Source organism: Cricetulus griseus, chromosome 10, assembly GCF_003668045.3.
Source record: "Cricetulus griseus strain 17A/GY chromosome 10, alternate assembly CriGri-PICRH-1.0, whole genome shotgun sequence".
Taxonomy (NCBI): Eukaryota; Metazoa; Chordata; class Mammalia; order Rodentia; family Cricetidae; genus Cricetulus; species Cricetulus griseus.
The window spans coordinates 31,887,615-31,904,679 of record NC_048603.1 but is presented as its reverse complement, the minus strand read 5'-3'; the positions used below and the strand labels follow the sequence as shown (position 1 = coordinate 31,904,679).

The following is a 17,065-nucleotide window of genomic DNA, read 5'->3' as shown; positions in this document are numbered from 1 at the left end:
ATATTTTATGAAATGCTATATGATAGTATCCTCCAAGATTCTTTTTTTTTTTTTTTGTCCTAACGTAGCTTTTCTTTGTATTACTCAAATAGTCATTGGTAAAGTTTGGCACAAATACTTTTGCAGTTTTTGTAATGAATATTTTCATTATTGAATATCATTTTTTGACCATATGGTTGATGACTGTATTATATGTTATGTGTTGTTCTAGGAACTGAATATACAGTGGTGTTTAAAGCTAGATAATTATAAAGATCTTGAAGCTTACATATCATAAAATTGTTACATTCAAGCTGGTTGGTATTTAGAGCCCAATTTTACTGCAGAGTTCTGTATGGAAAGTAAATAAAGGTTTGTTGAGATGGCTCAGTGATTAAGGGCACTGACTGCTCTTGCAGAGGACCTGGGTTCAGTTCCCAGCAACCATATGGCAGCCCACAACCATCTATAACTCTAGTTCCAGGAAATCCAGTGCCCTCTTCTGGCTTCCCCATGTGGGACATGCACATTCATGCAGACAAAAATACACATAAAATAAAAATAAGAAAATGTTAAAAAAAAAATAACAGAATGTACTCACAGTTTTACATTTTTTAGCTTTTTCATCCAAGGATTGAAGCTAGGGCCTTGTACATGCTAAGCTACTCCCCAACCTATCCGGTTTCTTAGTAAAATGTGCCAGGCTTGAGATATGTGCTAGAATATCATACAGTTGCTGTGTTTGTCCTATTAAATGCCTTTGATTATCAAATTTTTATTTGATTTCCATTTCATTTTAATTTTCCTGATCCTTCAATAGAGTTATAATTTTATGTCATTTAAGCTGCTGTGAAGTAAACCTTTCTCAGACTCTAATGATGCTAGTATAATTGGTTGTACTGAATGTTTTATTGTCCTTTAAGAGAAATGATTTATTTGCCCATTGCAGTTTTATATTCATTCATTCCCTTTTGGATAACAAAATTAAATGTAGGAGAATATAATGAAGTTGCCCAGGTTTTTTTTCCTGCTGTTGAGTATAATAGCATTGATGATCTCCAGAGCAATGTATATAATTAACTACTGCTGCAGAATCGGCAAGCAATTATGATATAGCTCATTGTTTTCTTCCATGTGCTCGCTATTTCCAGATAACATGGCATGAACTCAAATGATGAGTTCTTGAAATTTTCCAACTCCTGGAGATGTGTATTGTTTTGAAATATTCCTTTATCTTCTAAATAAGCTCAAAGTTCAGTAGAGTGCTGTTTTAAGTCACTTTAGAGCCAACATCTTATAAAAACTATGATTTTTTTTTTCTAGGTAGAGCAATGATAGACATAATACTGTTGCCTTCTGACAAAGATCCTCCTAAATTAAAAGAGTGCTTGCCCACTGTAGGGGCATTGAAACATCTGAAGGAATGGCATTCAGCAAAAGTTATCATGGCAGGCAATCACTGTGAGACGTAAGCTCCTTTGGTCATATGTCATTGTTCTGTTCAGCTCTGCAGCCAGGTTTTCAATAGATTGAGCCTTTGAAAATTAATTTAATGTCACAAGGTAATGTTTCCTGTCACCCTGATTAGAGAATTGTACCTTTACTGGAACCTAGATTTCCCTCATTTCATAATTCCTAGATGTTTAAATATTTGATAAATCCTATCTGTGCTGACAGATAATCACTATTGAGCGTTGGTTTTCCAAATTCACCGTGTCCTTTCAGGCAGGCTTTCAATACCCAGCGGGCACCAGGGTGACTATTACGCTGGATTTGTCCCATTCTGTCCGTGCTTCCTATGATTATATGCCAAGGGAGAAATAAGCGTACACAGTTGTATTTATGACAGACACATTAGGAGAGGTCAATTCTGTACTCCCGTTCTGATTCCAAAGTCAGTCACTCAAACTAGATTTATGAACCTCAAGATTTTTTGTTTCTAATTTCACAAATCAAGCACTGAATAGAACGTGACTAAGCCGGGCATAGCAGTAGATTGCTGTTCAGAAAGTGAGAACCCACCAGCTCCCCGCATGGAAGTGCAGGCAAAGCAGGGATACTAACAGTCAGCAGCCTGGGATGAAGTGCTGCCGTGGATTCCCAAAAGCCCTGAAGGAGCATTTAGGGTGAAGGTTCTGTTTCTGAATCTGAGGGACTGGCCTTGAGTCTTCGAGTGCATCTGATACCGTTAAGCCGGCAATAACAGCAAAGTTTCTGTTTGCATAGGGATGATGACTCTGAATTTGTGGAAATGTGGCAGCCTTTCCTCAGAATTACCCAGAATTACTTAATGGGTAATTCATATTAATATAAGATTGCAGTTACCCCTATTAGACTGTAGCTAAAATGTAGCCATTAGAAATAAGAAAAATAGAATTACCATCATTTAATCATCAAAATCTTTTTCTGTTTTTCTTAACAGTAATTGTCAGAAAATTGCAGAATACCTTTCAGCTAATGTTGTACCTTTAGAAGAGTTCAGCAATGCCATTGACTCAAGAGAATTGTGGAGGGGAGAGATTCAGATACGGGAAAGAAAGGTAAACAGGTTTCTTGCTTTCACCATATACAACAAAGTAGGCCTTTGGACTTCATTTCCAGTACATCTGAAGCCGACACCAGTGTGCTCAGGAAGATGCTCTGGATTGACACTAGGTGGAGTTTTCTTCAGTGATGGTGGCCCATGAGCTGCATGTTGCCACCAAGAGCAGTCTGTGACTTGTTCTACCCCCAACTGGATTTTTAATTTTATTTGATTTTAATTAGTTATAATTTCACTAGTCAACGTGATTATGTTTTAGGAATTACTGTTCTGCAGTGTGGCATTTTGAAAACAGTATTGGACATTAGCGAAGTTTGTATTGTTGAAACAAGTATTTTAATTTTATTGCCTGTGTTAGCCACTGGAAAAGTATTGGGACTGGCTACCTATAGTATGCTTAGGTGATTTCTACCGTATACAAACCAGCTAACCTGGTTTAAAAGTTTTACTAGACCCTAGATGTCTCAACTGTGTGATGAAAATTGTCACTTAGATTTCTTTAGTCATTCCTAAATTTCTGAGGTCAGTGTTGGTGGTTCTTGTAAGTTACATCTATTTTGAAATGTGTTCATATTAATTCATGTAAGTTTTATAGATAGAAAAATTAAGAGAATTTCTTAATTCTTGTTCAGGATAGTATGTCATCATGAATGGGCTCTTGCACTCCCTTTGGCTTTTTGTACTTTTTTCTCCCTTTATCTTTCCTATTGGCTTTATGAAATGTCCAAAAAAGCAGTAAGGATAATCTAGTCTATCTAGATTAACATACTGTTCCATACTAGTTTTAGGAAGATTCAGTTTTTAGGGAAACTGTCTCTGCAAATGGTGTTACTAGGAATAAACAAACAAACAAACAAACAAACAAATCAGTCAATCAGCATTCAGCCAAAGTGGAAGAGTTGACTATGTGGGTAAGAGAATGGCCTTTGTTTTCATTTTCTCAAATCATGTGCTTACATGTAGACAGATCATGCCAGAGTTGTTCTCATGTGATTCTTTTCTTCCTCTAATATGAAATTAAGCACTCATTAATCTACTTTCAAACTTGGTGTTACTTCGTTGCTTTCAGCCAGCAGTCATTCTAGTAGACTCTGGAGTTATAATGCCTGTACTCGAATCCTGACATGGTTCAAGTTTTGCATGACATCTTGGTACCATAGTTGTGTTTTTCTCTAAGACAGGGGTGATAACAATAAATAATTCATAAGGTTTATTTGAGTTATTTAGAGTACAAAATAAAGACACAGTAAGTCCTGGCTGTTAGTATTGTCGCGTCCTTACTGTTAACAGCAGCTCTATCCCAGCTTCTGTGGTAACTGCGTTTCTCACCACCCGCATACTTCGGAGGTGAACCCTGCAAGGCACTCACTCTACTAAGTACCTCATAGTGAAGAACACAGGCAGCTCTGTCTGGCTGTATCTTACAGACTGGTAGGAAGCCAGGTATTGAATGTGTACTGGGAAAGTTGCTTGGTCGTGTGGGTTCATGAAACAGCTAGTATACTCTTGCCAACTAACCAAGGGTCACGGAAAGCGTTTTTGTGAAAAGTTGATGTTCAAGCTAATAGAATGATGTATACCCAATAGGAAGAACGACCCTTAGAATCCATGTATCAAAAAAAAAAAAAAGAAAGAAAAGAAAATTCACATTCATCTGTTGTATATCTAGAGTAAGGTCAGGTTCTTCTCAATTTTCATTCTAATACAATTTATTAATCTTTATTCATAACACCTGTAACTAAGTTCTCTTGGTTTCTTTGTTTTTTTTTCAGTTTGGACATGAAATTAGTTTTCCTGAATTTTGTTTAAAGGGAATTACACCTACGAGTGTTAGTACATATAATTTAAATACCTGCTTTCATGCAAAAAAGATAGAACCATCGAAGGATAAGAATATTCTGCCTAAGGTACCTGTATATACATTTATTTTTTCCTGCTAGCATCTGTTTGTGTAGTTTTGGTCTATAAAATTCATTTGACTCTTGCCTTGCTATTTATTACTAATATTTCATGACGTGTTCACTGGTATAGCTCATATAATTGAGGGCTTTTGGGATGAGTACAACTGTGTGTTGGTACTCATTGCTACAGAGTGGCTTTTTTTTTTTAAATGGGGTAGTAGTTTTAAGTCACTATAAGCCTGAATTGGAGTTTCCTATGTTACCCTTTTAAGATCAGTGAAAAGCTAGATGTCTAGATGCTAAAAGTTAAATGAAGGTTGAAGTTAGGTAGGCCTGGGTTTGCAACTAGACTCTGCCACCTGTTATAGATTAGATACAACCTTGAATACATTGACAACTCTTTTGTGAATTGAGAGCAGCACCACCTTACAAGGTTACTATGGGAAGTAAATGAGGTAAGTGATTAGCATCTGATGCAGAGCCTGGCATAGGCTTAACCTGTGGTGTCAGACAAACTAATTCTCTTCTCGTGTCTTCTATAGAGTTATTATTTAAATGCAAGCAAATATAAGATATAATAATTAGAAGAGTACAGCTAGTCCTTTTAATATTGAAAAACAGTATGAGAGGCGGTCCTTTCCGAGAAATGATGAAATCCATCCTAAAATACCCAATTTAGGAATGTGTAAAACACAGAGGTCCTGAAATTCTAGGATGTCAAATGACAGTTAATACTTTCTGACAAAGGGGCAGTAGGAAAAAAGGAGGTCAGTCCTGTGAATTCATTTCCCAATATTATTTATAATTACTTACTGTAAGTGACTTACCATGTCTATCTTTTAGAAGGATTTCCAGTCCTTTTCTAAACCTTACACTTAGAAGAGTTAGTGACTTCAGATTCTCTTCTTTGGCAGTGAAATGTTCAAGTATAATAATCTATCTTTTTGTTGTTGGTGGTGGTTTTTCAAGACAGGGTTTATCCATTGCTTTGGAGACTGTCATGGAACTCTCTCTGTAGACAGGTTGGCTTCGAACTCACAGAGGTCTGCCAGCCTCTGCCTCCCGAGTACTGGAGTTAAAGGCGTGTGCCACCACTGCCCAGCTCTATTTTTTTTTTTTTTTTGCTTCTATTGAGAATAATCTTGAGGACCAACCTTTTCAATGAAATAAAGTAAAAATAATTAAGATAAATATTTCTACCCTGTATTAGTTACTTATCTATTGCTGTGATAAAACACCATGACCAAGACAACTTACAGAAGAAATAGTTGATTTGGGCTTATGGTTCCAGAGGGCTAGATCCATGATGGCGAGGCAGGGGCATGGCAGTGGAAACAGAACGCCTGAGGCTTCTATCTTGAACTGCAAGCATGAAACAAAGAGAGAGAGAGAAAAAAAAGCCCATTTTCAGTGACATACCTCACCCAGCAAGCTGTACCTCATAAGCCTCACCAATCAGAGCCAGTAGCTGAGAAACAAGTCAAATGCCCAGACTTTAGGGACATCTTATTCAAACCACTGTACACCCACATATATGCATGCATGGGCGATGGGGAGAGAGAGACGGGGTGGGAAAACTAAAACCGTTTTTCCTTTGGATGTCTTTTCTTTGTGTTTCCTGTGTGGCTTTCAAACTAATAATCACTAATTTGTTTGCTTTCATTTCACGTACAGGATTTAAAGTGTTATGCAATTTGAATTCCTTTTCCAGGTTTTCCACTATTATGGTCCTGCCCTAGAATTTGTACAGATGATAAAATTATCAGATCTTCCCTCCTGCTACATGTCTGACATTGAATTCGAGTTGTATCCTTTTGTTGAAATGTTCATTTTATTTTATATTCTGTGGGTCGGGTAGAATGCTTTGGTACCAGCAGACAATTAATTGTGTTAGTTTCCATTTGTTTTCATTTTATTGTAGTTATCATTTAATGCTCATGCCCAAGTGGAGATTCCTACTGAGGGGCTCCTGGGGAAGGGAGCACCTGCTTTCTCCACATTCTGTCAGAAGCCTTTCTTTCTTCCGCTATCAGCTTTTCCTTCATGGATGACACTTGCTGTGGGCAGGGTTATGGAAGTAATCCAGAGGTGACCAAACCTTGCTTCTCAAGTATAGTTATGATGCTCTGTGCTTGAGCACAGGCTAAGTCTACACACAGTGAGCCATTAGTTGAACTCATACACTCACATGCATATTTTATTGCTTTGTTTTGTTTGTTGTCATTTTATTCTGTTCTAAATGCCTTTTAAGAATAACTTTTCCTTTTTCTGGAATCCAAGATGCCTGTCCGTGGCTTCTGCTGTTTTCTTGATACTATTGTTCTGCTAAAGACGGGTTGTAGTGTGTGTAGCCATGACTGAGCTTCTCCTACTCCAGGGAGACCCACACTTTTCTCCCACGTCCAAAGTTGGGTGTCTAAAAGATCTCACTTGCAAAAACCTACTTGTCTTAAGAAGTCAGAAAGCACACATGAAGCCATTTCTGTGATTTCACTCCACATTTAGATGTTGGATCATGCCCCAAGATAATTAAGTAGATGTTTCCTGGACATGGTTTTAGGAAAAGTTTTATAATTTATTTCCCCACCCCTTCCCCATGCCTCAAGTACTATGTGAGTGCTTCTAGAATAGGCACAAGGCTTCCTCCAGTTGACTCCTTGTTGCTAATGAGCATCAGGGGAGAGTGTTGGGAATCTGTGGGGAACACAGAGTAAGTTGTACACACTTCTGACTTGCTCACGTGTTTCTCTTGCTCTCAATATGGTTGATGTATGAACATCATATTGCATGATACATCTTGGTGTAAGTAACTCTACATGCCACCTTATGTATGTATGTGAGATATTCAGAATATGTTTGGGAGTGGGTGGATCACTTGTGTGAAGGTCAGAGGACAGCTAGCAGGAGTTGCTGGTCTCCTTCCGCCATGTGGATGTCAGAGGGTCAGACACCTTCGCCCCTTGAGCCACTTCACCAGCCCAGAACAGAAATTTTATGTTACATAATTGCTGGCTTGGAATGGAACACTAACATAGCCCCCTTTTTAGTGTAGATATTTTTACTCATTTCTTGTTTCTGTAGTTTATAGTAATGATAATCAGGACAAATAATCAAGAAAATAATGTGTAAAGGAAAGAGTAATTGGCAATTCTTATACTTAAGCTTAATGAATGAGTTTTAGTAAATTATGGGAGAGTGAAATAATCAAGCGTGCTTTTCCAAGTCCAGTTATTTCCCAGTTACTACTCTCTCATTCCTTAACTCCTTAGTACAGAGAGGTGACCGGAAGCTGCATGAGACAGAATTCCAGGCTGCTGTTGGAACAGCTCTCTTCTCTGTGTGGCAAGGTATAGAAGGCTTTTTTTGAATTTGTATTTCAATGCTTAAGGATATGATTAAAAAAAAAAAAGTAAATAGAGCTCTTGGTGATAAATTTGGTTTCTTTAGTATAATCTAATGTCACATGGCTTTGGCAGTAATTCATGTTAAGATACTGCTCAAGTGTTTTGTGGACAAAGTGGCATATGAATTTATAGGAGACTTTCAGAAATAAACCTTATGAGCGCTGACTTTAAGAGTTATTTTAAATTTTAGAATGCATCATTAATCTCGTCTTTGGTGGTATCTCATTCCAGCTCTAGGAAGACATGTGTATGCCTTTTCATGGGGGGGGGCAGGAGGTGGAAATGAGACAACTTAAAACATCATTGGATGTTTATTTTTTTATGATAAAGTTACTTCTATATTCCAGCGCTGTCTATAAGATCTGTAGCTATCCTAATAGCTACATTTGTATATCATATCAATTTGATGTCTTTTGAACATTTTTTTAAAAACTGTAAAATTACAGAATCCTAAGTAGAATCCTGTGTCTAAAGTCCTGTATCATTTTTAAGAAGAAAAGTTTGTCAATTATTACATCCTATAGGACTGATTTTTAAAGCAGAAAATACATATTGGCTATCTCTATGTAATATTTCTTACTCCTGTAGTGCCAGCCTGTTAACAAATGCTCCTGAGAGGAGATAGTGATTGGTATAATTTTAGAAGTTCCCCCATGGTGTTATAATTAGACCTTGGTTGCAGTTCCCTTAGAAAACTGATACTGTAAAGTAAATGTGATTTTGGTTGTAAGGTGCCTGCTTATATGATCACTCAGAATTTTGGAGATTCCACTCCCATTTCCTGTATGTTTAATAGTGTTTTGAGTAGTGTGTCAAAGTATTTTTGATGAACTGGCCTTTGATGATATCAAGTTTAAGTCACACATATGCCTGTGCTGTGATTTGTTTAGGGCAAATATGAAATAATCCTTAGTCAATCTAGTTATTACAGATAATGCTTATTCCCTAAGCAAATAAATAAGTTATTTAGTATCTCGTGTGCAGCCATTTTATTTTAAACTTGCTTTTGGGACCATGACTACAAAATGTCAGCGTATAATGCACAGGTAAGGAGTGTGTGAGGCCTGAGCTTCAGTCTGTATGCAGCAGAGGTGAGGTGTATATAAACAGGTGCTGTCCAAGTCAGGGGTACTGATGCTCCAATCAAACACCATGATCAAAGCAAGTGTGTGAGGGGGGAAGGTTTATTTGTCTCAAACTTTATCCATCATTGATAGAAGTCAGGATAGGAACTCAGACAGGGCAGGAACCTGGGAGCAGGAGCTGATGCAGAGGCCATGGAGGGGTGCTGTTTACTGCTTGTTCACCACGGCTTGCTCAGCCTCTTTTGTTTTAGAACCCAGGGATGGCACTGTTCACCCTGGACTGGACTCCCCCCCATTGATCACAGATGATCCTGTGGAGGCTCAATTTTGTTTTCTCAATTGAGGCTCCCTCCTTTCTGATGACTCTGGCTTGTGTCAAATTGATGTAAAACTAGCACAAGTGTCCTGTGACTTCACATAACACGGCTCTGAATTTGAAGTTTTTTATTTACATTGGATTATAACTTGCCTTTGCATGTTCTTAAAAAAGTAATTGTTAGCTGATTCTTCCCTGAAGTTGAGTGCTGTATGTGTAGCCTTTTTAAAAATTAATTTTACTATAATGTTTTTGTTTAGTATATAAGAAATGGATTTCATTGTGACATTTTCATAGTGTGTGTAGTTATGCTTTGTTGTCATTGGACTTTTGTTTGTTTTGTTCTTGTTTATCCAAAAAAGTTTTTTTTTGTCCTGCTATATGTCAGATGCTTGTTCAGATACTAAAGCCAGCAGGTAGACAAGACCCTTCCTTGATGCTTAAGTAATCTACATGACCATCAGGAAATGTCCTGGTTTAGTATTCTTCATCTATCTTTCTCCTTGATTGGCCCTAAGTAGACCTGAACTTTTCTTGCAGTAAAGCCTTTTTTTCATAGACTACACAAGGATATTAGGGAGTCTGACAGCATTACTCCATGATTAGGAAATGCTGTTTTTAAGGGGAATTTGCAAAGTTTGAAGTCTGACTTCACTAGTGATAGCTTGTTAGAAAGAACCCAGTGCAAAGATCAGATCAGGATTTGAGAGTGAGGTTTGACGTGCACTTCTGGCCTTTTTGAGTCACAAAGGTAACCCAACAGCATCATCATCAAGTGTCAAGAAATTGTCCGAGGGTTAGAGCGTGGGTGAGAATAAATGATCAGAACCCAAGTCTGTTAGGATCCAGTGTAAAGCGATAACAATCTTGTGTCATAGGAAACTAATACTTGGGAGATACAGAAATATTTGATTTCATCTTTGATTTCAATATTTGCAGCAAATGTTTAATCACAATTAGGCTGTCTCAAAAATGGGGCCATGGCTGTGGGTCATGGTTCAGTATATTAGTTATGTGTAGACCTGCATTCAGCATGAACAGGCGGCTGTAAGTGAGAACTCCCGAGGCATGTTCACCTCACTGGTGTCAGCCCCTGCCACATCACAGCCGTGGTGGCTCTTCTCCCTCGGTCTGCATTTTTGGCAATGATGTCATGTTTATGAAAGGCCTGGATTTTAGTATTTAGAGAATTAGATTTGCCTCTTATATTGAATGATTATTTTCCATTGCTAAATAGCTTTACTTCTAATTGCTAATATTTGCCTCTGGAAAAGGCACTTTCACAAAGTTTTTTCCTATAATAATGAAGACAAACACTTCTTTCCTTAATTTTATATCTGTAATTAAGAATGCATAAGTAAAAATAATAAATAGCAACAGAACTAACATTGTAAAATGCTAATTCAGTGTCACGTATTCATGCAACTAATCCATTTACACGGGGCAATTAAAAACAGATTTTCATTAGATTTAAGGTATTTGACTAATGCTTTGCCTAAATTTCTCCAGAGTTTTTTTTTTTTTTTAATTAATGTTCTTTATTGGAATGTATTGATTGATGTAACCACATTTCTAAAATAGACGATATAATTTCCAGAGTTGTAATTTTTTTTATTTAGTCCTTAATCAAACTGAGAATTTAGGTAAGTACATCATAGTGATTCTTTTGAGTAAGTATTTAATAAACATCTGTATGCTTAGACCGAGAATACAAATATGAAGTTGAATTTGCTTATACATCATTTGGGAGCTGCTTTATGTTTTTTGGGGAGGGCCTAATTTGTTATCTTCTGCATCTTACCTGCTTGCATTAAATCTCTTATTTTTAGCAATGAAAGCTTCTTTATTGCCCTTGGATGTTTAATATATAATCTTTTAAATTCTTTTTTTAGTGTTAATTTATTTTTTACATTCCAATCCCAGTTTCCTCTCCCTCCTCTCCTCCCATTGTCTCCATTTCTCCCCCACCCCACCTCCTATCTTTTCCTCGGATAGGGTGAAGCCTCCCCTAGGAAGTCTACTAAGTCTGTCCTATCATCTGGTTGAGGCAGGACCAAGGCACCTCTCCACCCCCACACCCCTGTGTCTAGGCTGGACAAGGTATCTCTCCATAGAGAATGAGCTCCACTAAGTCAGTTTGTGTATTAGAGTCAGATCTTGGACCCACTGCCAGTGGCCTCATATATTGTCCCAGCCACACCATTGTCACCTGTATTAAGGGAGTCTAGTTCAGTCTTATTCAGGTTTCCCATTTGTCAGATCTGAGTCACTGACCTTTCACTAGCTCGGGTCATCTGATTCTGTGGGTTTCCCCATCATGGTCTTGACTCCTTTGTTCATAGTTTTGCTCCTCTCTCACTTGGATTGTCCTCCAGGAGCTTGGCCCATTGGTTATTTTGTGGATTTCTGCATCTGCTTCCATCTGTTTCTGGAAGAAGGTTCTAGTTTCTCTGGGGTTGTGGATTGTAGCCTGGGCATTTTTTGCTTTATGTCTGGTATCCACATATGAGTGAGTACATATTACATTTGTCTTTCTGGTTCTGGGTTACCTCACTCAGGATGATTTTTCCTAGTTCTGCCCATTTGCCTGCTGATAGTGCTCCATTGTCTAAATTGTACCACATTTTCTTTATCCATTCTTCAGTTGAGGAGCATCTAGGTTGTTTCCAAGATTAGGTTGATCCTAATTTTCTGAGGAATCTCCATACTGATTTCCACAGCAGCTGTAAAAGTTTGCACTCCCGCCAGCAGTGCAGGAGTGTTCCCTTTCTCCACATCCTCTCCAGCGTATGCTGTCATTGGTGTTTTTGATCTTAGCCATTCTGATCAGTGTGAGATGGAATCTCAGAGTGGTTTTGATTTGCATCTGACGACTAAGGATGTTCAGCATTTCTTTGTCTTTCTGCCATTTGAGATTGTTCTATTGAGAATTCTCTATTTAGATCTGCGCCCCATTTTTAAATTGGATTATTTGGTAGTTTGATGTCTAGTTTCTTGCATTCTTTGTGTATTTTGGAGATCAGCCATCTGTTAGATATGGGGTTGGAGAATATTTTTCCCATTATATAGGGAGCTGTTGTGTCTTATTGACTGTGTTCTTTGCTTTACAGAAGTTTCTCAGTTTCAGGAGGTCCCATTTATTAATTGTTGCTTGCAGTGTCTGTGCTACTGGTGTTCTATTTAGGAAGTGGTCTCCTGTGCCTGTGTGTTCAAATGTATCTCCCGCTTTCCCTTCTATGAGGTTCAGTATTGATCCATGAAGTTTTGTGCATGGTGGTAAATATGGATCTATTTGCATTCTGCATGTTGAAAGCCAGTTATTCCAGCACCATTTGTTGAATATATTTTCTTTTTTCCATTTTATATTTTAGCTTCTTTGAGAAAAATTAGGTGTTCATAGGTGGGTGGGTAGCCACAAATAACACAAAATATCTTGGGGTAACTGTAACCCAAGAACTTAAAGTCTTTAAAGAAAGAAATTAAAGAAGCTATCAGAAAATGGAAAGATCTCCCATGCTCTTGCATAGGTAGAATCGGCATAGTAAAAATGGCAATCCTACCAGAAGTAATCTACGGATCAATGCACTCCCCCTCAAAATCCCAGCACAGTTCTTCATAGACCTTGAAAGAACAAGACTCAACTTCATATGAAGAAACAAAAACCCCAGGATAGCCAAAACAATCCTGTACAGTAAAGCATCATTTGGAGGCATCACCATCCCTGACTTCAAACTCTATTCTAGAGCTGTAGTAATGAAAACAGCTTGGTATTGGCATAAAAACAGACAGGTGGACCAACGAATGGGATCAGATATAATTTTTAAGTCACAAAAATAATCAATACAGTTAAAGTTTCAAAAGTTAGGACACCACACGTTTTTGGCACTAGGTCTCTCAGCTGCTTATGGTTTTGCTGATGCACAAAGAAATCCTGCCAACAACCTAAATGCACGGAAAACAGGAATAACAAAATGTCTTCGTTTCTTTTCCTGTTGCTATGGTGAATATCCGGACAAATCCACCGTAAGGGAGGAAGGGTTTATGTGTCTCACAGTTCAAGGGTGCAGTCCGCCATGATGGGGACCTTCAGGCCCCAGATCATATTACATGTAGAATAAGGAGCCGGAGAACAATGACTGCTCATTCTCAGAATGGTTCCCCACTGCATGCAGTTCTGGGACCAAGCCCAGGCATCGATGCCACCCACTTTTAGGGAAAGTCTTTCCACTCCTTTGTCCTGATTAAGGTTACCTACAAGCTAGCCTGTTCTGTAAAGTGTCTGGAGTTTTCAGTGAAGTGCTTGAGAGAGCATGACTCAATAATTGTTAACTGTGAAATGAACTTCCCGTGACATGTGTTAGCCGTGAATTTCAGTGTGCAAGCAATAAGAATGTACTGTGTTCTTCCTTTCAGCTTGGTGCTCTTTTTGTATTGCCATGTACTGTTAGTAACATACTTGTTCCACCTCCCAGCCAACTGGCTTCAAGAAAGTGGAAGGAATACATAGCCAAAAAGCCCAAGACAATTAGTGGTAAGTACTAAGTCTTTCGGTTGTTTTATTGGTACACAATATAGATTGAATTTGAGGTGGAAGTAACCTTTATTGAAAGTACTGTTTAATACCTCTAACCATGTCCATTAAAAAGGCAATACTCTAAAGGCAGACCTTGGCTTAATTAGGTAGCTACTTATTGAATATTGGATTCTTAGACAAATCTTAAGAACAAAATAGGTGAAAATGAAATGGTTCATTTATTGTGTGAGCCTGTATGTATAATTTTCTGATGATACTAGACCTTAATTATTTAACAGGTTACTTATGCCACACAGCTTCCTAGGTATTTTAGCAATATAACTTTTTAAAAAGATTTACTTGTTTATTAGGTATACAGTGTTCTGTCTATATGCCTGCTTGCCAAAGGATGGCATCAGATCCCATTATAGCCAGTTGTAAGCTGCTGTGTGGTTGCTGGGAATTAAACTCTTGACCTCTGGATGAACAGCCAATGCTCTTAACCTCTGAGCCATCTCTTCAGCCTAAGACTTTTATAGTAACTCTGTACATGGGATTGCCTTCATGTTACAGATAAGGGCATTGGTGCCTGGAGAACGTAGAGAGCAGGTGACTGAGGGAACCTTGGTATGAGATCTGGCTCTGCCGATCACTTGTTCTGTTCCTTGCCCCAAGAACTTATACCCCTAATAATTTAGGAAGTTCAGTGTAGGGGGCACAGAGGTCCTTGTGCTCACAGATAAGCACTAGGGAAACCAGGAGTGTTATAAGGTTGTTGCTTTACAGGAAGAGGTGCTTACCAGTTTTCCACCCAGAAGACTGGGAACAGAGGCAGTTAATAGCCTGGTGGTCTTTTCAATGTCTGTATGACTGAAACCACGCCAGATCTTTCCCCAGACCCTTAAGATGTCACATATAGTCAATCTATAGAACCCATCTTTCTGGAAGAGGTCACATACGCATTACAAAGAGTTTCAATGTAATCATGTTTTAAGCTTTATTGTGCACATGGGACTGAGTTAATTATCACCAGGAAACTTGTTCTCCAAATTGTGCTGTACTTAAATATGCCTAAAACAAACTACCAAGTGTTAGACTATAGAAGTTTGAACCAGTACCAGCTACTGAGTCGTGCTGAACTCCCTTCTTGTCTCATTGGATCTTTACTGTCCATGGTGTCTATGAAGACCTCCCCAGTTCATGGTATTAGTAGAGCTTGTTGCAAAATGTTAGCACATAAGTAACTGCAGCTTCAGCCCTTCTCAGCTGCTAGCACACTGGGAATTGATATACCTGTGTTTTTTAAGGTGCTTTAACAAAATCAGATTTTCAGAGCAGCAGTACAGTCAAGTTTCGCTCATGTTTCATGAAGTCATGGGAAACTGTGTTTCTCAGTACTTATGTGTGTCTATGGCTAGTAAATTCATACTGAACATTTGCTTCTCTTAAATAAACTGAATATGTCCAGGGTAGCTCATCACTGTTTGTTGTACAACTTTAAGAAGCTTCTAAAATTCTAATTCTAAGGTAGTTTATTGATTGAGAATTTACTCAGGCTTTTGTTTGTTTGTTTCCCACATAATTTTTTTTTTTTTTTGTAATTAAGAAAATACCTTGTAGTTTGATTTCAGGTGTTAGAATCACTGCCTCTTGAAACTTAGGGATGAACAGTAGAAACTTCTGAATAATACTCTGACGTGGATCACACGATCCCGTTGGGCGGTTGTTGATTACTGATTAGTCCAGGTCATTAGCGCTGATTAAACTTGCTCCTTGCAGGAGTTTTTCTTTTAATCTAAGAAGCAGAATAAAATCAAACAGGATATTTGATTAAGGTCTGTGCTAGCTTATGACCCTGCCTGAAGGGGATATTTGTTACTTATTCCATTGGCAAAACACAGAAGCCAGGTTTTGTTTAAAGAGAGGGGCGGGGGGGGGCGGGGGCACAACTTTTGATTAGTTTCAGAACTTCATACCCCTGCACTTGCATCGTAGCTTCTCTCAGTGGTCCACATTAACTCTTAGGTCATCCCCAAACCTTAAATACGTTTCTTCACCGTTGTTCTCAAAATCTCAGAATTAAGGCTTATCCTGTTTCCCAAAACAATTTCCCGATTGTATTTCTTTGTGACTTTTGTCAGTCATTCTAGTTAACTAACGAATCCAGCCAGCCAGTTAAGCATTCTTTGATTCATTTACCAGGACATGGAGTGGATACTGTCCACTGGATGCAGTGCAGTCATTTGGGGTTACTGTTTTCATGCTGTTACATAGAATATATGAAGTTGTGCAGTGATTGTAAGCCCCACTGCAACATTGTATTCAGCAAGAGTTGACTGGGAACAATCATGAAGACACTGCAGGAAAAAAGCAAGGTGTGCAATGATTAGATATTATTTATGGTAAAAAGAACACCTTCCTATGTGTGTTCAACATTCCTACATACCTGTAGATGCATTATTCATGGTTTTGACAGACACTTTAATTGAGTATCTATGGTTTACGTGCTTGCCCCATATTAAACAGAATCTTGAAGCTTACATTGTAGAAGAGATAAGACCCCTAGTTCTTAAACTCAAATTGGCACATAGCTAATGGTCATAATGTTTCCGGCCTTTTCTCCTAAGCTGTTTTCTCTGTCACTTTTGCCTGCGCCTGCAATTGCCGGCTGACTCCTCTGCATCCCCGTCTTTGCAGCTGTGTTGTTTATCCTTGCGGCTCCTGCTGTTTAATACTGTAAATTTGTCTCTGGTTGCTGCTTACAAGTACTTAGAAATATTTGTTAGATTATAAGTGGGTTATGTATTTCCAGATAGTAATAGCTGCTGTCTCAATAACAACAACAAAATGAACCTGGACTCACTCATGAGCCAGGAGCCAAAATATGTGTGTTAGTTGTTATCCGCTCCTCAGGTTTCTTTCCCTGTAAAGCACATGTATATTTTTACTGAACCATAGATGCAGTTGCGTTTATAGACGAAAGTTCTTAAGGAGCAGCAGATCCCCATGGTGGGAACTAGGATGTGCTCAGTTTGAAACGGGCTTTAAATCTAGTAGCAGAACACTTTTAAGTAAGCAAAGTGCTGGAAAATCATGCTATGGAGAAAAGTGGGAAAGAACTTCATAAACTAATGAAATTGTCAGCCCTGGAAAGAGATTTCTTCATCTACAGCTTACATGAAAGGCCAGCTGTGTAATGAAAAGTGCCCAGGGTTTCATGGAGACACATTATAAAACTGTTTAAAAAAATCCATGATCACCATGTTGTCATAGAGATGAGATAAACATTGTTACCTGTCACTGTTGGAGACCTATTGTGTGCCCC

General features: G+C 38.3%; 1 protein-coding gene across 3 annotated transcripts in view; it reads left to right on the top strand.

The window, feature by feature from the left end:
* Mtbp (MDM2 binding protein) overlaps positions 1 to 17,065 on the top strand; it is a 74,014-nt gene that overhangs the window by 8,084 nt on the left and 48,865 nt on the right. For all 3 annotated transcript variants that reach the window (XM_035449696.1, XM_027431689.2, XM_027431688.2), the window contains exons 6-11: positions 1,303 to 1,447; positions 2,402 to 2,519; positions 4,294 to 4,428; positions 6,134 to 6,228; positions 7,697 to 7,769; positions 13,641 to 13,758. In XM_035449696.1, the coding sequence (XP_035305587.1) occupies positions 1,303 to 1,447; positions 2,402 to 2,519; positions 4,294 to 4,428; positions 6,134 to 6,228; positions 7,697 to 7,769; positions 13,641 to 13,758 (684 nt within the window). The remainder of the gene's footprint in view (positions 1 to 1,302; positions 1,448 to 2,401; positions 2,520 to 4,293; positions 4,429 to 6,133; positions 6,229 to 7,696; positions 7,770 to 13,640; positions 13,759 to 17,065) is intronic.